Source organism: Cyprinodon tularosa, unplaced genomic scaffold, assembly GCF_016077235.1.
Source record: "Cyprinodon tularosa strain WSP-4 unplaced genomic scaffold, ASM1607723v1 ctg1209, whole genome shotgun sequence".
NCBI lineage: Eukaryota > Metazoa > Chordata > Actinopteri > Cyprinodontiformes > Cyprinodontidae > Cyprinodon > Cyprinodon tularosa.
Genome location: NW_024038014.1, coordinates 39,378 through 63,932, shown reverse-complemented (window position 1 = coordinate 63,932; position 24,555 = coordinate 39,378). Strand labels below are relative to the sequence as shown.

General features: G+C 50.3%; 2 protein-coding genes across 5 annotated transcripts in view; one reads left to right on the top strand and one right to left on the bottom strand.

The window, feature by feature from the left end:
* Positions 1-11,961, top strand: tfr2 (transferrin receptor 2). 2 transcript variants are annotated; one of them, XM_038275046.1, is made up of 18 exons: positions 1-113; positions 1,410-1,445; positions 1,514-1,712; positions 1,779-1,971; positions 2,047-2,187; positions 4,619-4,727; positions 4,798-5,040; positions 5,123-5,262; positions 5,332-5,507; positions 5,577-5,696; positions 5,773-5,855; positions 5,927-5,990; positions 6,094-6,161; positions 6,597-6,667; positions 6,837-6,921; positions 9,418-9,642; positions 9,719-9,859; positions 11,563-11,961. In XM_038275046.1, the coding sequence occupies exons 1-18, from the start codon at positions 21-23 to the stop codon at positions 11,815-11,817; spliced, it is 2,442 nt and encodes an 813-aa protein (XP_038130974.1). In that variant the 5' UTR covers positions 1-20; the 3' UTR covers positions 11,818-11,961. The 2 variants fall into 2 exon arrangements, with proteins under 2 accessions (XP_038130974.1, XP_038130982.1); XM_038275054.1 differs by lacking the exon at positions 2,047-2,187.
* Positions 11,962-21,840: 9,879 nt separating this feature from the next.
* Positions 21,841-24,555, bottom strand: part of LOC119776554 (disks large homolog 4-like) — a 42,086-nt gene continuing 39,371 nt past the window's right edge. For all 3 annotated transcript variants that reach the window (XM_038275016.1, XM_038275025.1, XM_038275035.1), the window contains 4 exons: positions 24,368-24,540; positions 23,261-23,370; positions 23,091-23,182; positions 21,841-22,892 (listed from right to left, as the gene is read on the bottom strand). In XM_038275016.1, the coding sequence (XP_038130944.1) occupies positions 22,786-22,892; positions 23,091-23,182; positions 23,261-23,370; positions 24,368-24,540 (482 nt within the window). In that variant the 3' untranslated portion in view covers positions 21,841-22,785. The remainder of the gene's footprint in view (positions 22,893-23,090; positions 23,183-23,260; positions 23,371-24,367; positions 24,541-24,555) is intronic.

Sequence of the window (24,555 nt, the reverse complement as noted above, 5' to 3'; positions counted from 1 at the left end):
CCAATCACAGCAGCCTGACAATGGTTCACTTCCAGAGTTTATCCCAACCTGCTCAGAGGATCCATGACACAGATCTGGTTCTGATCTCAGAGCCATTTGGGTCCAGTTTAAAGGTAAGATGTTCCTGTGCTTCCAAAGGATGTGAAACAGCTTCTATCTTAGACTGTGTTCAAGGTTCTAACAGTTCTAAAACTGTGTTCTACCTGTTCTGACGTTGCAGGTCCAGGTCCTGTCTGTTCTAAAACTGTTTTCTTCTTGTTTTGACGTCTCAGCTCCGGATTCTCCCTGTTCAAATACTGTGTTCTACCTGTTTTGACCTCATGGGTCAATTTTCTACCATTTCTGACATGCTGGGTCCAGGTTCTCCCTGTTCTAAAAGAGTTTTTGTCTCCTTCTGACATCTTAGGTCAATGATCTTCCTGTTCTTAGACTGTGTTCTACCTGTTCTGATCTCACAGGTCCAGGTTTTGGCTGTTCTAAGGCTGTTTTCTACCTCTTCTGATATCATAGAACATGTTCTACCCGTTATCATGTCATAGGTCCAGGTTCTACCTGTTCTTATACTGTGTTCTACAGCTTCTGACCTCAATGGTTAAGTTTTTACCAATTCTGACCTTACAGTTCCAGGTTCTACATCTTCTTAGACTGTGTTCTACCTGTTCTAACGTCACAGGTTCAGGTTTGTCCTGTTCTTAGACTGTTCTACCTTTTCTGACTTGCTTCAGTAAGTGATCAACCAATCAGCACCCCCCTGTAGTTGACAGGATGTAGATGAAGATCTCCTGTCTTAATGCAGGGAGCCCAATGAGGAAGACTTTAAAAAGGTTTAATTCACTCAAATGTTTCCAATGAACCTGCCATGAAACTATTTCCCACCAGGAGTGACGCTGCTGCTGCTAGACCACATTTGGTTGTATGTCGTTACCATGACAACAAAGGTTCTTCCTCCCACCTGAGGATGAGCAGGTATCTGCTGACTCAGCTCCTCAGAGGACGGACTGGATGTTGAAGCCATCGGTCCATCCTGACCAGTTGGAATGTGATGAAGTCCACTGATAATGAAAGTTAAAACTATTGCTAAATCCCGTTCAATCAAAGTGTTGAACAATAAGGGAAAAAGGAAAGCAACACAGAGCAAACTATTTATAAAAACAGACAAACAAAAAGAAAATGATATATATAAAATAATATAAAATAACACAAATAAAACTTTAGCGATAGACTGAAGGAAAAGTTCTTCACTAGAATGGACCCACAGCATGCCGGAGCCTCTACCTCTGCTTCATACTGACCAGACAGAGTTGATCACAGGAACGATGGAGGGCCTGTAGGGTTCAGCTGACCTTTGACCTCCACCCAGTAAAGAACTGGTTTCCAGCTCAGGCTGATTCTGAGTTTTCTCTCTGCAGAGCATCATGGGAACCCTGAGTGCTCACCTCTCACAGGTGAGTCCCTACAGGGTTAAGCCCCGCCCCTCTGTCCTGTAACCATGGTTACATTGTTCTCTCTGTAGTCTTCCTCAGTGTCTCTTCATCACTCGTCTGATGAGGAAGGTGGAGCCCAGAGGGAGGAGCTAAACTTTGTGGCGTTAGATACCGAGGAGGAGGCGGGGCCAGTCTGTGACATCAGAGGGTGGGTGCGGAGGTGTCTCCATGGTAACAGGAGGCGCTGTGCATGGCTGGGTGTCTATGGAGCGGCGGCGTTCACTGCAGGTGAGAAGATTGATGAAGATCAGCTGATGAAGACCCGATCATGTGACCAACGTCTTCCTCTGTCAGCGTTCCTATTGGCCTACGCTGTGTTCAGTGGGCGGGCCCACTGCTCCCCAGAGGGGGGGCTGGGGGAGGAGAGCGAGCAGCCGGGGGGCGGGGCTAACCGGCCTGCAGATGGAGGGGCGGAGCTTTACCTGGGGGAGCTACGGGACATGATGAGGAGGCAGCTGCAGGAGGAAGATCTCCACAGCACTGTCAGGTAGGCAGGAACTGTTACCATGGAAACCTGGGAGCTGGTTGGAGCGCTGTGATTGGTGGATGTGTTTCCTGTCAGTCGGGTCAGCAGAGCGGCTCATCCTCCAGGTTCCTCAGAGGGAACGGCTCTGGCCTCAGAGATCCTGAGACGCTTCAGGAAGCTTCCGATGGACCACACCTGGACCGAGTCTCTGTACGCCACGCTGCAGTTCCCCGACAGGTGAGCCCCCTGCTGGAGAACCGCTGGGTCTACAGGGACTGGATCAGAACACGGCAGAAGGTTCTGGTCCAGCTTCCACCTGACCTCTACCTGCTGTGGCTGGTCCTGGATCAGGTGGGTCAGCAGCTGTTCTGATTGGTTCCCTTCATTCAGAGAGGGTTCTGGTCCAGCTTCCACCTGACCTCTACCTGCTGTGGCTGGTCCTGGATCAGGTGGGTCAGCAGCTGTTCTGATTGGTTCTCTTCATTCAGAGAAGGTTCTGGTCCAGCTTCCACCTGACCTCTACCTGATGTGGCTGGTCCTGGATCAGGTGGGTCAGCAGCTGTTCTGATTGGTTCCTGTCATTCAGTCGTTACCATGGTTCCCTGCTGGTTCTCTATCAGCTCCAGCAGAACCTTCAGCAGATCTTCTTTGGTTCTGGAGTTTCTCCTTCCTGGACTCTATCATAGCTGGATGTTCTCCTGATGTTCCCTCTGGGATCTTATTGTTACATCAGATGAACATAGAACCTTCAACATCTGGAAAATTGATTGACAAGAAATTAACCAAAACCCTCCAATAATGTTTTTAATAAACCAGTGAGAGTAGAGGCCTGCATGATGTTCTAAAGGAGGTCATTCCACAGCGTTGGAGCTGCAGCAGTGAAGCTCGGTTCCCTCTGAGCTTCTGCTTAGTTCTAGGCTCCATCATGAGCAGCTGAACCTGAGAACCAGATGGTCTATAAGGCTGTGGAGCTCAGAGAAGTACGGTGGAATAAACTATTCAGAGGTTTAAAAGCAAATAAAAGAAATTAGGCTGATTCAGTTCTGTGCATTGATTTAAAACCAGACTGGAAAACATCAAGAATTTGTTCTTTTAAAAAGGTTATTAACTGACTGCAAACTATCTTCTCAAGGATTATTGAAATGAAAGGCAGTTTGAAGATCAGCCTGGAAATTGGCTGGAATTACAGGATCTAATTCAGGTTTTTAATTAGGGTCTATAAAACTGCATGTTTATAATTTACAGCAACCAGACATGAGGACAGACTGCTGTTTATGCTGATGAAGGTTCTCAGTCATCCAGGTCATAGTCATTCCGTAAAAATTCAAAAAATATCCACTGGACTTGGTTTTCAAGATTTGAAGACGTTTCGCCACCTCTCCAGGAAGCTTTCTCAATTCAAATGTCTGGATCCGCAGTGAGTTTGAGTCTTATATAGACAACGCCTTGTATCGCTTGGAAACATGCAATGGTAACCGATGAATGGGTCGTTAGTTCCATCGTTAGCCTGTAATATCTGAACCTGTCTATGATTCTAGGGGTCGGTCGTTAAACAGAGGTGGTGGACTCAGATTCCAGCTTCCAAAAACATACAATTCAATCATAGACATGATCCCTTCCAGATATCACCAAACCCCCCACCCCATCACAGAGGAACGAGGGACCTACCCGCCCCAGCCGGTGAACAATACCTCCTTAACGACCAACCCTTAACAATCATAGACAGGTTTCAGGTATTACAGGAGACAATCCCCCCCCTTAATGGCAATCCCCCCTTTAACGACCGACCCCTAGAATCATAGACAGGTTCAGATATTACAGGCTAACGATGGAACTAACGACCCATTCATCGGTTACCATTGCATGTTTCCAAGCGATACAAGGCGTTGTCTATATAAGACTCAAACTCACTGCGGATCCAGACATTTGAATTGAGAAAGCTTCCTGGAGAGGTGGCGAAACGTCTTCAAATCTTGAAAACCAAGTCCAGTGGATATTTTTTGAATTTTTACGGAATGACTGCTGTTTATAAATGCAGGTACAGAAAGACCTCTTTAAATAATGGAGGAGGACAGCATCATTTGGAGAAGCTGAGGACCTCAACCAACCAACATTCTCCTGTAAACAGGACAGAATCACAGTCTGGATGAGGTTAGAAACAGCTGAGAGCAGCAGAGGAGGTCAGAGTCCTAACAGAAGACACTTTAGCAATGGAGAGAAGAAATGTTTCACCAGCAGGAGGAGCAGCTCTGGACCAACAGTCTGCTTCACTTTAAGACTCCATTATTGGAACTAAACATGCAGTTTGTGACAGAATAATATCCGACAGATGTTCCCTTTAGCATTCTTCACAGTTGTTTGATAATGTTACCATCTGTCCCTCAGGGCTCTTTATTTGATCGCGGTATTAAACCAGCTGCTACAGTACGTAGCAGCGGCATTTAACTGGAATATATTAAGAAGCAGCCTGAAATATTACACACATAGGATCAGAAAATACCTCTGAAAAGTTCTCTAGGTTAAGAATGGGCAGACTGTATGATAGAACAAGATAGTGTCCATGCTCATGCATTGGACCAGACACAGAGTGTACAAGATGAGATGAGATTAAAACAGTCTTTAATCCAGAGTCTAGTTCCTGTGGATCTGTTCTGGTTTCTGCCTGCAGGACTCAGAGGAGCTCCCTGCAGCTGGTGGACCCTGCAGGTCAGATCCTAGAGCAGATTCCTCTGAACCCAATCGATTACTGCCCGTACAGCGCCGCAGGAAACTACACGGTAGGACCACCACCAGGAGGAGGCGCTGGTCACCATGGTAACCACAGTCATCTCTGGCTACTGTCTGCAGGGGGGCGTGGTCTATGCCAACTACGGCCGTCCAGAGGACTTTAACTGGCTGAAGAGCGTAGGCGTGTCCGCGGCCAGCAGCGTGGTGGTGATGCGGGTTGGGGGCGGAGTCAGTTATGCTGAGAAGGTGTGGTTGGCTGAGAGGAACGGAGCGGGTGGCGTTCTGATCTATCCGGACCCTGCTGACCTGCCACAGGACCCCCGCCGCCTCGGCTTGAACGCTCACACCGCCGTTTCTGAACATGTAACACAAACACGCCTAAACTCACCTGAGACTCACCTGAGACTCACCTGAGCTCCTGACCAATCAGAGCCTCCCTCTGCAGGTCCACCTGGGGTCCGGGGACCCCTTCACCCCCGGGTTCCCCTCCTTTAACCACTCAAAGTTCCCCCCCATCCCGTCCTCTGGCCTGCCGCTGATCCCAGCCCTGCCCATCACCGCCACTGTGGCCGCCAAGCTGCTGAGGTAAGCCCCGCCCCCTCCTTTATCTGCCCAGGTGGGATTATTACCTGCCCGCCCTCCTGTTGTCCTCAGCCAGCTGTCAGGTCCGGCCTGCCCTCCGTCCTGGAGGGGTCGGCTGCCGTACGTCCGCTGTGTCCTCGGTCCAGAGTTCAGCTCCAGGCGGAGGGTCCAGATGTCCGTCCATAACCTGATGACTCCGGTTCTGCTCAACAACATCTTCTCTTCCCTGGAGGGCCGCGTTGAGCCAGGTATGCTCTGACATCACTGGACAGGTGAACCCTCCCCCACCGGCTCTAAACCTTCACCCTCTGGCTCAGACCAGTACATCATACTGGGAGCTCAGAGGGACTCTTTAGGTCCAGGAGCTGTGAAGTCTGGAGTGGGAACGGCGATCCTGCTGGAGCTGGCTCGGACCTTCTCCGCCATGGTGAAGAACGGTAAGCCCCGCCCCCAGAGACAGGTGGAGTTCCCCTAGAGGTGATTTTATTGTGACACACCTGGTGGATGCTTCAGGTTTCAGCCCCAGACGCAGTCTGCTCTTCGTCAGCTGGGACGCTGGAGACTTTGGGAATGTTGGAGCCACGGAATGGCTGGAGGTTCTTCACCCACAAACCTTCTAGATGATGTTCAAACTGAACGCTGACTCACCTTTACCTGTTCTCCTCAGAGCTACCTGTCCATGCTCCACCTGAAGGCCGTGGCCTACTTCAGCCTGGACCAGGCCATCATGGGTAAACTGAGCTCTCAGCCAATCAGAGAGCTTGTTTTTATCTCCCAGCCAATCAGAGAGCTTCTTTTTCTCTCCCAGCCAATCAGAGATGTGTTGTTCCACAGGTGATGATAACCTGTCAGCCCACACCAGTCCTCTACTGGTTGACCTGCTGGATGCAGCCATCAAACAGGTGAACAAGCTGAGTCCTTACTGGCTGGTTCCAGTTCTCTATAGAACACACCAGTAGTTCCACAGGGACCGTCGCTCTGGTACCTTTAGTTGTGTCTGAGGTGACGGCGGCTCAGGAGGCGGGGCTTCATTCAGTAAGGGTTGGGTTGCTGGTTCAAAACTCTGTCTCTGCCATTAAGTCCTCTGGTGAAACACCAGCAGATAATACAGCAGCTCTTGTTCTGCATGTTCAGCATCTGTGGCTACAATAAAACTCACCATCATCAGTGGGAAATTGCTTAGAGACTTCATGATGTGCTAATCAAGTACAGGCCTTTTATCGTTTATCAGTTAAAACTACAGCCTTGAAGTAAGGTCATTCAGGATGATCCTGAGATGTTGGTCTGAACACCAGGTCTATGCATCACCTGTTCTAAGACGTGTTCTGGTTCTGCAGGTGGAACATCCCAAACATGCGGGTCAGACCATCTACAGCCAGGCGGAAAGAGATGGAGGCAGCTGGAGGATGTGAGGAACCAAACACATCAATGACATGGAGAGGAGAATGATGATGATGATGATGATGATGATGAGGATGAGGATGATGATGATGATGATGATAATGATGATGATGAGGATGATGATGAACATAGAGATGATGATGATGATGATGACGTCTAATGTTGTCTCTCCTCAGCATGAAGCCTCTGTACCTGAACAGTGGAGCCTACAGCTTCACTGCGTTTGCAGGAGTTCCTGCCATGGAGCTCAGGTTCACCAAGGTGAGTCTGAAAGCTTTAAAGGAATAGTACACCCAAAACATGATTAGCCTTCATTTTCTACTCACCCCCATGCTGAACAACACTCTGGAGTACTTTTTTGATATCTCAAATGCATCTGGAGATCTGGGAGGCTTCTTGCTGTCTGCTGACATTCAAATAATGGAGGTCTATGGCGCCCGAGGCAGAAAGGTCTATAAAAGTCCACAAAAAACGTGTCAATATTCCTCCATACTGCTCGTCCAATGTATTCCAAGTGTCCTGAGTGGGTAGCGTCCAGAATTTACTCGAAACGAAGTCATTTAGAATGTTTTTAGAGCATAAACAGTAGTGTATAGGATTTCCTGAAAGCGCGTTCACGAGTCTACGGAAACCGCGGCAGACCAAACCAGATGAAAGTGCGCATTCAGCTCGGCAAAGAACTCATGCTCTTCCTCAACACTGAAGTCCTCAGACATTTTTCTTTTGTTGTTTCTTTCTTTGCACAGGTAAACAGCACATTTCTTCTTCTACGCTTGCATTATCGGCAGAGCAGACGCTGAATGCGCACTTTCATCTGGTTTGGTCTGCCGCGGTTTCCGTAGACTCGTGAACGCGCTTTCAGGAAATCCTATACACTACTGTTTATGCTCTAAAAACATTCTAAATGACTTCGTTTCGAGTAAATTCTGGATGCTACCCACTCAGGACACTTGGAATACATTGGACGAGCAGTATGGAGGAATATTGACACGTTTTTTGTGGACTTTTATGGACCTTTCTGCCTCGGGCGCCATAGACCTCCATTATTTGAATGTCAGCAGACAGCAAGAAGCCTCCCAGATCTCCAGATGCATTTGAGATATCAAAAACGTACTCCAGAGTGTTGTTCAGCATGGGGGGGAGTAGAAAATGAAGGCTAATCATGTTTTGGGTGTACTATTCCTTTAAAAGGACAACTGGACCTGAGCTGGTAGAGTTATGATGTTTGCTCTTCATCTGAAGGCCTGATTAGCGTAGAGCTTTAGGGAGAAGGAGCTAGCTTCATGCTGGAGGGAAGAAAACAAAGTGTCTGAATTCACCTGTAGATAAGAATCCTCTATTGATCAATAATCAAGGTGTAAACTGGTTTATCTCTGACTGGAGATTGAGCTGCAGGCTGGATCTAATCTGAGGTTTCCTCCATTGTTTAATTCATTTCAGTTCTATTCAGTTTATTTCTATAGCTCCAATTCACATCATGTCATCTCAGGTCACTTTCCAGTTCACCAGATCATCCAGTCAGATTGATTCAAAGTTTTCTATCTAAGGAAAACCAGCTGATTGCATCGACTCATTGACTCTTCAGCAATCCCTCACACTAAGCATGCTTGTAGCGACAGTGGAGAGGAAAAACTCCCTTTGAACAGGAAGAAACCTCCAGCAGAACCAGGCTCAGTGTGAGCGGCCATCTGCTGAGGCCCACTGGGGTTCAAGGAGACAGAAGCAGACATAGAAAAAGAAGCATAGATACAAAAGGCAACTGTCAACCAGCTCCACAGGCGGCCCCGTCCAGGAAACACACAGCCAGGCAGACGAGCTCCGAGCCAGCTCCCATGCCAGAGGATGAAGAGAGCACATCCAGTTAGTCACAGTCAGAGAAACAGGACTACACTGGAAAACAGGCCAAGCTCCAACATCTAGAAACAAAGGTGTTGATGGCAGCAGCACAGCTGATATTTCTCTCCAGGATGGAGTCACAGCCAAACAGGAACAGACCAGATGAAGCTACTATGAGAAAAAGCAGAGAGAGCAGAACGTTAGAGATTGAACTAACAGATTCTGCAGAGTGGGAGAATAGAGATAGAATGAAGCAGAATGATGAAAAAGGGGTCCCTATGTCCTCCAGCAGTCTAAGCCTATAGCAGCAGAACTATAGAGATAGATCAGGATAACCTGAGCCACTCTAACTAGAAGCTTTATCAAAAAGGAAAGTTTTAAGCCTAGCCTTAAAAGTAGACAGGGTGTCTGCCTCACGGACTAAAACTGGTAGTTGGTTCCACAGGAGAGGAGCCTGAGAACTAAAAGATCTGCCTCCCATTCTACTTTTAGAAATTCTGGGTAAAGAATTAAGGGTTGTTCTCCTACTTTTAATGTAAACGGCTGTTTTAGCTCCTCCCTCAACCAACCTAGCTGCTCTGTAACCTGAGAACAGAAACGTCCTGAATGTTCAGTCCTCTGGACGTCCAGACTGGACCTTAGTTACAGAGAGAAATGTTCTGATCACTATAATGGTGAAAATAAGCTGCCTCCATAGACACAGCAGGACTAGACTCAGCTGAGGACATACAGCTGGAGGACAGGGGACATGATTTAAGCCTTGGACAGAAGAAAGCAGAGTTAAAGAAGCCTCTGATGAGACAGACCTGCTGCAGGTCTTCACACGCCAGTCTATCAGTTTCACTTCCTGTTAGATGATATCATCACCATCATCACCATCGTCATCATCATCATCATCATAGTCATCATCATCTTCCTCAGGAGCGAGCGTATCCTTTCCTCAACACACCGTTGGACACCGTCCCACGCCTTCAGGAGGTCCTGGGGGGCCGGCTGGGGGTCACTGGGAGAAAGCTGGGTGAACTGGTGGGGGAAATGGTCCTGCGGTTGGTCCATGACCACATCCTGCCTCTACGCATCACTTCCTACGCTCAGACGGTGCTGCAGTTCAGCGCTCACCTCAACAAGCACTCCGCTGAGCTGCAGGTACGTCCTGATGTTCTCCAGGAGGACAGGTGTGATGTCTCAGTGAATGTCTCCTCTGTCCTCCATGTGTCTCCAGGCCAGAGGTGTTTCTCCTCAGTGGCTGTTCAGCGCTAGAGGAGATTACAGCAGAGCCGCAGAGACGCTGCAGAGAGCCATCGACAACAGCGACCTGCATGACCCCACCACGGCGCGGCTCTACAACACGCGCATCATGAAGGTATGAGTGTGTTCTAATAAATATCTAGGATAAAAGAGATTTAAATCTATTATGTCACTACCTGGATGGTGCCACTGCAGCAGCATCATGGCGGGATGAGGACAGTTTATTCCACTGGAAACCATTAAGGTTAGAAGGTAGGAGAAAACATCCGCAGTGATGTCATCATTAAACTGGATACCAGTTTAGACCAGTTAGTGGAAGCAGCTGTCATGGAGCAGAAGGATGGAGATCTGCTGCCCCACAGAGGAAGGTCCTCTGGTAGGAGGAGGAGTTTCAGGAAGTTCTTGGTCCTTTATAAACTCTGAAGGCGTCACTGAGGAAGAGGATGGGATCCATCCTACCTTCATCAGCCTGAAGGTTGACCACAGGTGGAAACATCAATATGTTAAAGAGGACTTTATGTCCCCAGAAGGCGGTTACACCTCTGACCTTCAGGTTCTTTACCTGGGAGGAAGCTCCTTGGTTTAACTTCTCTTAACTCTTAACTTGGTAAATCTCTATAAAAGGACTAAAACAGGAGTAAAGATTAACAAAGTTTAATCCAGATCAGATGATTAAAGGACAGAGAAACTGCTTGGAGTCGGCGCAGCTGTGGGTTCAGATCATCAGTACGCCATGGCAACCAGGAAATGAGCCCTGAAGGTCATCTCCTGCTTCTAATACCTGATGAGTCTCTGTGTTGCATCAGGTTGATGCTTTGCTGTTCCTGTCAGCAACCATCCATGCGCTGACCTCTGACCTCTGACCTCTACGCCTCAGGATTACAGACAGCTCTCCTTTATCAGTCAGACTGCAGGATGTATCATCATCCTGTGATTATTTTAAAGACTAAAAGACTGACCTCATTAGATAGAGATCCACAATGTGACCCACCAGGTGAAGGAAGGATTCACCCCATCTAATCTGGTTAACAGATTATACTCAGGATTAATAAAGAATAAACCCAACAATTCCCCCTGATAAGTTACCGTTTTTACATAAAACACTAAAACTGACACTTCCCTTGAAGCACCAGGTGATTCTGACAGCATCCATCATCGGGACACCCCCCCTAACCCTGGAGTGTAATTTAACTCCACATCCCCAATATTCCCTGATTCAGGGATTAGAGATTACCTCTGGGGTCCTGGTGTCAGTAGCATTAACTTACCTGAAGGTCTCCCGCTTTATACTCACCCTGGATCCCAAGGACACAGCGGTGCTTCCTGATTGGACCTGAATAAGGATCATCACTGATGGACCAACCACAGCTGCTGCTGCTCATCCAGAGGTTGGTGAGGGGCTGCCTTCTGTAACTCTAAGCAACTTCTCTGATCTGACTAAGATATATAAGATTCTATCTTAATCTGTAGTCATGCCTCCTGGTTATTTAATACATAATGAGATGTTATTTAAAGGGATTTCTTCTCAGCTAAAGAACCAGAGAGAGAAGAAGAGGTGGAAACTCAGAGCTTCCTTTGGACGTTCTTGGACTGACAGTCGGAGGTGAAGGTCCATCGGTTCAGATAAATGGACCAGATAGCATCTAACATCCTAATGTCTATAAAAGGCAGCAGGTCAGAAACATCTGAGGAGATTTAATCCCAGAGATTATTCACCAGAGGGGAGGGATTAAGGTGGTCTCTGTGAGACCTTAACTCTGGATCCTGCATGTGGACAGATGTTCATCCAGATGTTGCTGCCTCCCTGTCTGTCTCCAGGTGGAGTACTACTTCCTGTCCCAGTACGTGTCCGCCATGGAGACGCCGTTCCGCCATGTGATCCATGGGCGTGGTAACCACACTCTGAGCGCACTGACGGAGCATCTGACCCTGCTGACCTCTGACCCCGGACGCTTCGATGAGGGTCGATTCAGACGTCAGCTGGCCCTGTTCACCTGGACGCTGCAGGGGGCCGCCAACGCTCTGAACGGAGACGTTTGGAGCATCCGCCACACCCACAGCTACACCTACTGATGGAGAACACCCACCCTGATGGACCCCCACACCCACAGCTACACCTACTGATGGAGATCACCCGCCCTGATGGACCCCCACACCCACAGCTACACCTACTGATGGAGATCACCCACCCTGATGGACCCCCACACCCACAGCTACACCTACTGATGGAGATCACCCACCATGATGGACCCCCACACCCACAGCTACACCTACTGATGGAGATCACCCGCCCTGATGGACCCCCACACCCACAGCTACACCTACTGATGGAGATCACCCACCATGATGGACCCCCACACCCACAGCTACTGATGGAGATCACCCACCCTGATGGACCCCCACACCCACAGCTACACCTACTGATGGAGATCACCCGCCCTGATGGACCCCCACACCCACAGCTACACCTACTGATGGAGATCACCCGCCCTGATGGACCCCCACACCCACAGCTACACCTACTGATGGAGATCACCCGCCCTGATGGACCCCCACACCCACAGCTACACCTACTGATGGAGATCACCCACCATGATGGACCCCCACACCCACAGCTACTGATGGAGATCACCCACCCTGATGGACCCCCACACCCACAGCTACACCTACTGATGGAGATCACCCACCATGATGGACCCCCACACCCACACCTACTGATGGAGATCACCCATCCTGATGGACCCCCACACCCACAGCTACACCTACTGATGGAGATCCTCCACCCTGATGGACCCCCACACCCACAGCTACACCTACTGATGGAGATCACCCACCCTGATGGACCCCCACACCCACAGCTACACCTACTGATGGAGATCACCCACCCTGATGGACCCCCACACCCACAGCTACACCTACTGATGGAGATCACCCACCATGATGGACCCCCACACCCACAGCTACTGATGGAGATCACCCACCCTGATGGACCCCCACACCCACAGCTACACCTACTGATGGAGATCACCCACCATGATGGACCCCCACACCCACACCTACTGATGGAGATCACCCATCCTGATGGACCCCCACACCCACAGCTACACCTACTGATGGAGATCACCCACCCTGATGGACCCCCACACCCACAGCTACACCTACTGATGGAGATCACCCACCCTGATGGACCCCCACACCCACAGCTACACCTACTGATGGAGATCACCCACCCTGATGGACCCCCACACCCACAGCTACACCTACTGATGGAGAGAGATCACCCACCCTGATGGACCCCCACACCCACAGCTACACCTACTGATGGAGATCACCCACCCTGATGGACCCCCACACCCACAGCTACACCTACTGATGGAGAGAGATCACCCACCCTGATGGACCCCCACACCCACAGCTACACCTACTGATGGAGATCCTCCACCCTGATGGACCCCCACAGCTACACCTACTGATGGAGATCACCCACCCTGATGGACCCCCACAGCTAAACCTACTGATGGAGATCACCCACCCTGATTGACCCCCACAGCTAAACCTACTGATGGAGATCACCCACCCTGATGGACCCCCACAGCTACACCTACTGATGGAGATCACCCACCCTGATGGACCCCCACACCCACAGCTACACCTACTGATGGAGATCACCCACCCTGATGGACCCCCACACCCACACCTACTGATGGAGATCACCCACCCTGATGGACCCCCACACCCACAGCTACACCTACTGATGGAGATCCTCCACCCTGATGGACCCCCACAGCTACACCTACTGATGGAGATCACCCACCCTGATGGACCCCCACAGCTACACCTACTGATGGAGATCACCCACCCTGATGGACCCCCACACTCACAGATACACCTACTGATGGAGATCACCCACCCTGATGGACCCCCACACCCACAGCTACACCTACTGATGGAGATCACCCACCCTGATGGACCCCCACACCCAAAGCTACACCTACTGATGGAGATCACCCACCCTGATGGACCCCCACACCCACAGCTACACCTACTGATGGAGATCCTCCACCCTGATGGACCCCCACACCCACAGCTACACCTACTGATGGAGATCACCCACCCTGATGGACCCCCACACCCACAGCTGCACCTACTGATGGAGATCACCCACCCTGATGGACCCCCACACCCACAGCTACACCTACTGATGGAGATCACCCACCCTGATGGACCCCCACACCCACAGCTACACCTACTGATGGAGATCCTCCACCCTGATGGACCCCCACACCCACAGCTACACCTACTGATGGAGATCACCCACCCTGATGGACCCCCACACCCACAGCTACACCTACTGATGGAGATCACCCACCCTGATGGACCCCCACACCCACAGCTACACCTACTGATGGAGAGAGATCACCCACCCTGATGGACCCCCACACCCACAGCTACACCTACTGATGGAGATCCTCCACCCTGATGGACCCCCACAGCTACACCTACTGATGGAGATCACCCACCCTGATGGACCCCCACAGCTAAACCTACTGATGGAGATCACCCACCCTGATGGACCCCCACAGCTACACCTACTGATGGAGATCACCCACCCTGATGGACCCCCACACCCACAGCTACACCTCCTGATGGAGATCACCCACCCTGATGGACCCCCACACCCACACCTACTGATGGAGATCACCCACCCTGATGGACCCCCACACCCACAGCTACACCTACTGATGGAGATCCTCCACCCTGATGGACCCCCACAGCTACACCTACTGATGGAGATCACCCACCCTGATGGACCCCCACAGCTACACCTACTGATGGAGATCACCCACCCTGATGGACCCCCACACTCACAGCTACACCTACTGATGGAGATCACCCACCCTGATGGACCCCCACACCCACAGCTACACCTACTGATGGAGATCACCCACCCTGATGGACCCCCACACCCAAAGCTACACCTACTGATGGAGATCACCCACCCTGATGGACCCCCACACCCACAGCTACACCTACTGATGGAGATCACCCACCCTGATGGACCCCCACACCCACAGCTACACCTACTTATGGAGATCACCCACCCGGATGGACCCCCACACCCACACCTACTGATGGAGATCACCCACCCTGATGGACCCCCACACCCACAGCTACACCTACTGATGGAGATCACCCACCCTGATGGACCCCCACACCCACAGCTACACCTACTGATGGAGATCACCCACCCTGATGGACCCCCACACCCACAGCTGCACCTACTGATGGAGATCACCCACCCTGATGGACCCCCACACCCACAGCTACTCCTACTGATGGAGATCACCCACCCTGATGGACCCCCACACCCACAGCTACACCTACTGATGGAGATCACCCACCCTGATGGACCCCCACACCCACAGCTGCACCTACTGATGGAGATCACCCACCCTGATGGACCCCCACACCCACAGCTACTCCTACTGATGGAGATCACCCACCCTGATGGACCCCCACACCCACAGCTACACCTACTGATGGAGATCACCCACCCTGATGGACCCCCACACCCACAGCTGCACCTACTGATGGAGATCACCCACCCTGATGGACCCCCACACCCACAGCTACACCTACTGATGGAGATCACCCACCCTGATGGACCCCCACACCCACAGCTACACCTACTGATGGAGATCACCCACCCTGATGGACCCCCACACCCACAGCTACTCCTACTGATGGAGATCACCCACCCTGATGGACCCCCACACCCACAGCTGCACCTACTGATGGAGATCACCCACCCTGATGGACCCCCACACCCACAGCTACACCTACTGATGGAGATCACCCACCCTGATGGACCCCCACACCCACAGCTACACCTACTGATGGAGATCACCCACCCTGATGGACCCCCACACCCACAGCTGCACCTACTGATGGAGATCACCCACCCTGATGGACCCCCACACCCACAGCTACACCTACTGATGGAGATCACCCACCCTGATGGACCCCCACACCCACAGCTGCACCTACTGATGGAGATCACCCACCCTGATGGACCCCCACACCCACAGCTGCACCTACTGATGGAGATCACCCACCCTGATGGACCCCCACACCCACAGCTACTCCTACTGATGGAGATCACCCACCCTGATGGACCCCCACACCCACAGCTACACCTACTGATGGAGATCACCCACCCTGATGGACCCCCACACCCACAGCTACACCTACTGATGGAGATCACCCACCCTGATAGACCCCCACACCCACAGCTACACCTACTTATGGAGATCACCCACCCGGATGGACCCCCACACCCACACCTACTGATGGAGATCACCCACCCTGATGGACCCCCACACCCACAGCTACACCTACTGATGGAGATCACCCACCCTGATGGACCCCCACACCCACAGCTACACCTACTGATGGAGATCACCCACCCTGATGGACCCCCACACCCACAGCTGCACCTACTGATGGAGATCACCCACCCTGATGGACCCCCACACCCACAGCTACTCCTACTGATGGAGATCACCCACCCTGATGGACCCCCACACCCACAGCTGCACCTACTGATGGAGATCACCCACCCTGATGGACCCCCACACCCACAGCTACTCCTACTGATGGAGATCACCCACCCTGATGGACCCCCACACCCACAGCTACACCTACTGATGGAGATCACCCACCCTGATGGACCCCCACACCCACAGCTGCACCTACTGATGGAGATCACCCACCCTGATGGACCCCCACACCCACAGCTACACCTACTGATGGAGATCACCCACCCTGATGGACCCCCACACCCACAGCTACACCTACTGATGGAGATCACCCACCCTGATGGACCCCCACACCCACAGCTACTCCTACTGATGGAGATCACCCACCCTGATGGACCCCCACACCCACAGCTGCACCTACTGATGGAGATCACCCACCCTGATGGACCCCCACACCCACAGCTACACCTACTGATGGAGATCACCCACCCTGATGGACCCCCACACCCACAGCTACACCTACTGATGGAGATCACCCACCCTGATGGACCCCCACACCCACAGCTACACCTACTGATGGAGATCACCCACCCTGATGGACCCCCACACCCACAGCTGCACCTACTGATGGAGATCACCCACCCTGATGGACCCCCACACCCACAGCTACACCTACTGATGGAGATCACCAACCCTGATGGACCCCCACACCCACAGCTGCACCTACTGATGGAGATCACCCACCCTGATGGACCCCCACACCCACAGCTGCACCTACTGATGGAGATCACCCACCCTGATGGACCCCCACACCCACAGCTACTCCTACTGATGGAGATCACCCACCCTGATGGACCCCCACACCCACAGCTGCACCTACTGATGGAGATCACCCACCCTGATGGACCCCCACACCCACAGCTGCACCTACTGATGGAGATCACCCACCCTGATGGACCCCCACACCCACAGCTACACCTACTGATGGAGATCACCCACCCTGATGGACCCCCACACCCACAGCTACACCTACTGATGGAGATCCTCCACCCTGATGGACCCCCACATCCACAGCTACACCTACTGATGGAGATCACCCACCCTGATGGACCCCCACACCCACAGCTACACCTACTGATGGAGATCACCCACCCTGATGGACCCCCCCACCCACAGCTACACCTACTGATGGAGATCACCCACCCTGATGGACCCCCACACCCACAGCTACACCTACTGATGGAGATCCTCCACCCTGATGGACCCCCACACCCACAGCTACACCTACTGATGGAGATCACCCACCCTGATGGACCCCCACACCCACAGCTACACCTACTGATGGAGATCACCCACCCTGATGGACCCCCACACCCACAGCTGCACCTACTGATGGAGATCACCCACCCTGATGGACCCCCACACCCACACCTACTGATGGAGATCACCCACCCTGATGGACCCCGCCACCCACAGCTACACTTTCTGATGGAGAGAGATCACCCATCCTGATGGACCCCCACACCCACAGCTACACCTACTGATGAAGATCACCCACCATGATGGACCCCCACACCCACAGCTACACCTACTGATGGAGATCACCCACCCTGATGGACCCCCACACCCACAGCTACACCTACTGATGGAGATCCTCCACCCTGATGGACCCCCACACCCACAGCTACACCTACTGATGGAGATCACCCACCCTGATGGACCCCCACACCCACACCTACTGATGGAGATCACCCACCATGATGGACCCCCACACCCACAGCTACTGATGGAGATCACCCACCCTGATGGACCCCCACACCCACAGCTACACCTACTGATGGAGATCACCCACCATGATGGACCCCCACACCCACACCTACTGATGGAGATCACCCATCCTGATGGACCCCCACACCCACAGCTACACCTACTGATGGAGATCACCCACCCTGATGGACCCCCACACCCACAGCTACACCTACTGATGGAGATTCAGTTTTATGTGGAATTTATATATCTATAAATTCTTCCATTTCTACGATGAATAAAAATGATCATAAATATCAGAGGTTCTGTTTTCTCCACCTCTGGTTCTGTAGAACATCCACCTGGTTCTGGTCCGGTTCCATGAATGTTATATTAAACCATATGAAGGAGAACAGGTGACCCTCACCTCCCACCTGCTGACCGCTGCCTCTGTCTTCTTCTATGGTTTTATTCTCAGGCAGAGCTCATGCTGCCTTTGGTCCACAGGTAGGAGGATCTTCATGCAGTTTTTAATAAAGCTGAAGTTCTGAAATCACCTCCACTGTAGGAACATCACAGCTGACCTGACAGGGATTCATCTGCTCACCCAGCATTGTTCTCTTTCAGAGGAAATAATCCCTGTGATAATCTATAGCCATTTATTTCCTCAGTACTCGAGTATTCAGAGACAGCCTGTTCTTTCAGAACCAGTCAGTAAATAATCAACATGTCCAAAGAAAGCAGAGGGTGAGGGTGAATCACTGACCGTCCTTTTTTGCTGCATCACTTTTTATGGATGTTTTCTTTATGTTTCTATGAATAAACGGTTCAGAGAATCAACCTGTGGCTGTGATTTATTTCCCTGCATCTCTGAACCAGAACCAGAAACATCTCTGAGGTCCAGAACCACCAAAACAGACCAATTATTTTATACCGGAACAAAAACTAAAGCCAAACACCAGGAGGGAGGAACTGACCAAGACCTGGATTAAGTCTGTCAGCTGATGATCAAAGATCAGGTGACCAGCATCAGCAGCAGGGTTACCATGGTAACGGTGCAGGATGGAGGAAGGGGCTTCATTACATAATAAAAACATAAGATCTGATGATCTTATCTTATCTGATGTAGAGCCTAATGACATCATCCAGGTGACCAGTGTTGGTGTAATTACTCTCTGAACCAGCAGGGGGAGACAATGATCCACTGGTTCAGGTTTAATGTCTGAGGTTTTAGTGATCCTGAAGGTTCTGATGATCAAAACCAGACAGAGTCAGAATCCAGTTTTCATAAGGAATTTATTTCAATAGTTGAATTTTATTAATAACTAATTTATGTTATTTTACAGCAGGTTGGTAAACCAGCAGCCCTCTCTGGTCCCAGAGGGTCAAACATCCTCTGACCCGGTCCACCAGCAGGACCAGCTAAGGAGTTCAGAGTTCTGGACCCAGCTGGGCGGGTCATCCTAGCATGGGTATATTTAGTGCTTCCCCTCCGGCCCATGACCTCATGAAGCAGGTAAACCATCCAGGACCCAGCCTCCATGGGTGGATGTGGAACGTTGAACTCTGGGAAATGTAGTCCTGTAGAAAACTATTGTAGGCCGGACCGCAGAGAGGTGCAGATGTTTGAGTTTAGATTGACTGGGATATTTAACATCAGGGCTGGAATCAAACAGAGTCCTTCAGCCCAAAGAGAACGGCATTATGGGAGTTTGAGTCCAAATGGATTCTGGTAGGAGCTGTAGGAAAGCAGAGGAGGACTGGGGTTCTGTAGACCAAAGAAAAGGTCTTTAGGTGCTGTAGTCCAATCAGATGAGGACCGTGGGTTTTGTAGTCCAATCAGATGAGGACCGTGGGTTTTGTAGTCCAATCAGATGAGGACCGTGGGTTTTGTAGTCCAATCAGATGAGGACCGTGGGTGTTGTAGTCCAATCAGATGAGGACCGTGGGTGTTGTAGTCCAATCAGATGAGGACCGTGGGTGTTGTAGTCCAATCAGATGAGGACCGTGGGTGTTGTAGTCCAATCAGATGAGGACCGTGGGTGTTGTAGTCCAATCAGATGAGGACCGTGGGTGTAGTAGTCCAATCAGATGAGGACCACAGGTGTTGTAGTCCAATCAGATGAGGACCGTGGGTGTTGTAGTCCAAGGAGAAATTCAGAGTTGTAGTCCTAAAACAGATTGTAGGCGTTGTGGTCCAAACACAGGAGGATCAAGTTTTTTTATAATCCATAGGATGACTGTTGACGTTGTCCTCCAAACAACTGACTGCAGGTAATTCAGTCCAATCTGAGGATGACTGGTCCTAAATGAGGAGGATTGTGGGAATTGTAGTCCTAACAGTAGGCCTCACGTAGAAGTTGTTTTGGACCTCCTCTTCTTGTTCAGAACAGGAAGCACTAACAGTATTGGTCAAAATAAAGTAAGTCTAGAGATGGGGCGGTGCTTAATTTGCTGGGACTGAACCAATCAGGGCTGACTGATCATTATTTGGTGAGACATATTTAAGAGAAACCTGAAACTCAAACACCAAAAAAAGATTAAACTAATGGCCTCGGATAGTTACTATAGCAACAACAAACTACTGAGATCAGTTTTGCACTTTTAATAAATAAAAATTCTAATTGATTCAAATCCTGAATTTTAAAAAGCGAACTTTTTTGGTAAATCTTTGCTGAAACCAAATAGTTTCCTTTTTAATAAACGACTCTAATCATTTTAGATCTATGGTTTCTGGTATAATTTATCCAATAATTGGAGTCCTGATAATCCAGGGTGCGAGCCTGGCCAGACAGACGGAATTACATGGAAAATCATCGTCTGGTAAACAGATCGGGCCGGACCAATTACAGCGCGGGACGCAGGACTTTATGATGCGTCACTCTCAGTGCCTTTCTGCTAGCATAAAAACAAGATGGCAACCGAAACAGAGCAATGTTTTTATGATGTCCTTTCTGATGTCCTGAGTGAGACTAACTTTAAGACCTCATCAATGGACATCTTTAGTGTCATTTCTTTTAAAAAGGACATGTTTGCTATTCTCAGCTTTAATGAAGCTCTTTAGCAGACTGATTTTGGCCAAATATATGAGCTGTAGCTCGTCGTGGCTCTGAGAGCAGAACGGTGGGAGCTGTAGTCTTACAGGAGGAAAGCTCCGCTTTTTAGAGTCCTAAGTGAGAACAGCGGCGGGTGTTGGAGTCTTAAGGGAGGTGTATTAGTCCTAAAGTAGGAAAGCTCTGGGTGTTGTAGTCCTAAAGGAGGTGTTGTAGTCCTAAAGGACGATGACTGTGGGTATTGTAGTCCTAAAGGACGATGACTGTGGGTGTTGTAGTCCTAAAGGAGGAAAGCTCTGGGTGTTGTAGTCCTAAATGAGGTGTTGTAGTCCTAAAGGACGATGGCTGTGGGTGTTGTAGTCCTAAAGGAGGAAAGCTCTGGGTGTTGTAGTCCTAAATGAGGTGTTGTAGTCCTAAAGGACGATGGCTGTGGGTGTTGCAGTCCTAAAGGAGAAAAGCTCTGGGTGTTGTAGTCCTAAGGGAGGTGTTGTAGTCCTAAAGGAGGTGTTGTAGTCCTAAAGGACGATGACTGTGGGTGTTGTAGTCCTAAATGAGGTGTTGTAGTCCTAAAGGAGGATGACTGTGGGTGTTGTAGTCCTAAAGGAGGAAAACTCTGGGTACTGTAGTCCTAAAGGAGGATGACTGTGGGTGTTGTAGTCCTAAAGGAGGAAAACTCTGGGTATTGTAGTCCTAAAGGACCATGACTGTGGGTGTTGTAGTCCTAAAGGACGATGACTGTGGGTGTTGTAGTCCTAAGGGACGTGTTGTAGTCCTAAGGGAGGTGTTGTAGTCCTAAAGGAGGATGACTGTGGGTTTTGTAGTCCTAAAGGAGGTGTTGTAGTCCTAAAGGACGATGACTGTGGGTGTTGTAGTCCTAAAGGAAGTGTTGTAGTCCTAAAGGAGGATGACTGTGGGTGTTGCAGTCCTAAAGGAAGTGTTGTAGTCCTAAAGGAGGATGACTGTGGGTGTTGCAGTCCTAAAGGAAGTGTTGTAGTCCTAAAGGAGGATGACTGTGGGTGTTGCAGTCCTAAAGGAAGTGTTGTAGTCCTAAAGGACGATGACTGTGGGTGTTGTAGTCCTAAAGGAAGTGTTGTAGTCCTAAAGGAGGATGACTGTGGGTGTTGCAGTCCTAAAGGAGGTGTTGTAGTCCTAAAGGAGGATGACTGTGGGTGTTGCAGTCCTAAAGGAGGTGTTGTAGTCCTAAAGGACGATGACTGTGGGTGTTGTAGTCCTTAGGGAGGTGTTGTAGTCCATCGGTTGTGTGATAGTTGAAGCCCTGAATAGACTGTGTGTTTAAGCCCCTTGGTTTTATTTACAGTCACACACGTCTTTATGTACACTACACACAGACTCTCACACACGCACACACCATTTTCACGTCACATAAATTATTAATAAATAAATAGATCAATCAATAAATAAATATGTTGCTATAAATACTTCAATAGGAGCTGAACTCTACAGTCTCTGCTTCGTTATTTTCTGATGATTCTGGATTTTTCTCCCGCTCAGTCGGTCTGTGGACCAACTGACAGGGATGTGATCGCCATGGTTACAGCATTCATGCAATCACTGAGCTCGCTCGTCATCTTCTCGTAGAAACAAAAGTGAAAAACGATCCATGTTGGGTAGCTCCGCCCACAGCAGCAAGAGGAAGAGGAGGCAGAGTGGATGGTCACAGAGGTTACCATGGAGACAGCCAATCAGAGTCTGTCCCGAGCAGGAACCCAGATGTAGGGTCCGCTCTGCTCCTCGATGACCAGTTTGACCTGGTGGTAGACCTCGTCGAAGCTGTCGCCCTGAGCGATGGCTGGAAGAGACAGAGACCGGCTGTGATTGGTGGAGAATAATCACCTTTATTGGTCATTTCAGGTGTAAACTATTGGTCAATCACTGACTCCCTCAGGGAGCAGAGAGCGGCCTGGTGGGTCTAACAGTCTGACATCAGAACAGCTGATCAGAACATCCTGCTCTCAGGTTAGTTTAGGACCAAAGGTGAAGTTTCTACCTGTGAAGCACTCCAGGAAGTCCTGCTCCAGCTTGATGGCTCGATCCAGAGCTTTCCTCGCCTGGTCCTCTGAGAGGCGCTTGTTCAGGTCCCTGCAGAGACATCAGGGACTCATTTCACTGCTGATCATTCACCAGATGATACGTATGATCAGAACCTGACGGACTCACAGGATGTTCTCCAGGGATCGAGGTCGGATGAAGATGGCGATTGGATGGAGGTGAGCGGCTTGGAGCCTCCTCACTGCGTTGGCTGAGACGTCCAGGATGCAGTGTTTACCCTGGAGGACAGCAGGGGGCGCCCATTAGTAAAATTATTATCATTAAAGGTATAGTGGAGGATGTTCTTTGGATGGATCATCTCTATCAGTGGTTCTTCTAACTGTCAATCATTCTGGTGATGAGTTATCGTAAGGTCGTCCTATGAGCTCGCTCCCATTTTCACCGACCGTTGGTGAGTCTGACACGGTGGAAAAATTTCAAATCTTCTTTTGGAAAGTAAGTTTCTATGAGCGATGCACACAGCGACTTTTAAACAGAGCATGCATGAGGAGAAATGGGCTCCTGCACGAGGAGAAATGGGCTCGTGCACGAGGAGAAATGGGCTCGTGCACGAGGAGAAATGGGCTCGTGCACGAGGAGAAATGGGCTTGTGCACGAGGAGAAATGGGCTCGTGCACGAGGAGAAATGGGCTCGTGCACGACGAGAAATGGGCTGGTGCACGAGGAGAAATGGGCTTGTGCACGCTCTCGCACACGTTTAGTAGGCGTTCCCTCTCTGGAGCTCAGGGTTGTGCATGTGCACTTTTTTTTTTAAATGTCTGGTTATGTCTGGTCTAGAAACACCCCCACACAGTGAAAGAGACTGAGCGAAAACGTTTATAGTGACTAAATAGGATAAATTAATATATGAAGTAAGAGAATTCTAAATATTCCGACAAGTGGAAAGGGCGGGTCTTTTCAAAAGTTTGTGAACATCCTCCAATATACCTTTAAAATGAGAGATATGACAGGAAACATTAATAAAAAAAGAATGGGGGGGTTCAGGTGTAATAACCCCATAATAAGGCCCACCTATAGAGTCCTTTACTACAGGGTAGCTGCAGCGCTCCTTCATATTCAAACCAGTTAGACCAGTTTATCATCCAGTCCCTGGTATCAGCTCTATGCTGATGATACTCTGGTCTATCACTGATATAAACATCTAGCTGATGTTGAACTGCCTCCAGCTTCAGGCGGACCCCCACTCCTCCAGCCAATCAGCTCTCTCCGTCTCACCTGCTCCGCCACCTGTCTGACGCTCTGCACCGACGTCCCGTACAGGTGGTTGTTGTACTGTCCCGCCTCGATGAAGCGGTGGGACTGGATGTCCCGCTCCATCTGTTCCCGTGACGACACAAAGTGGTAGTCCCGGCCGTCCATCTCGTAGTCTCTGCGGGGGCGGGTGGTGTCTGAGGACAGAGAGC

Coding starts and splice junctions, on each gene's coding strand:
- tfr2 (XM_038275046.1), top strand. CDS start 21: ATGGTTCACTTCCAGAGTTTATCCCAACCTGCTCAGAGGATCCATGAC. Junction 2,188..4,618: donor ACGCTGCAGTTCCCCGACAG/GTGAGCCCCCTG, acceptor TTCTGCCTGCAG/GACTCAGAGGAGCTCCCTGC. Junction 5,856..5,926: donor GAGCCACGGAATGGCTGGAG/GTTCTTCACCCA, acceptor TGTTCTCCTCAG/AGCTACCTGTCCATGCTCCA.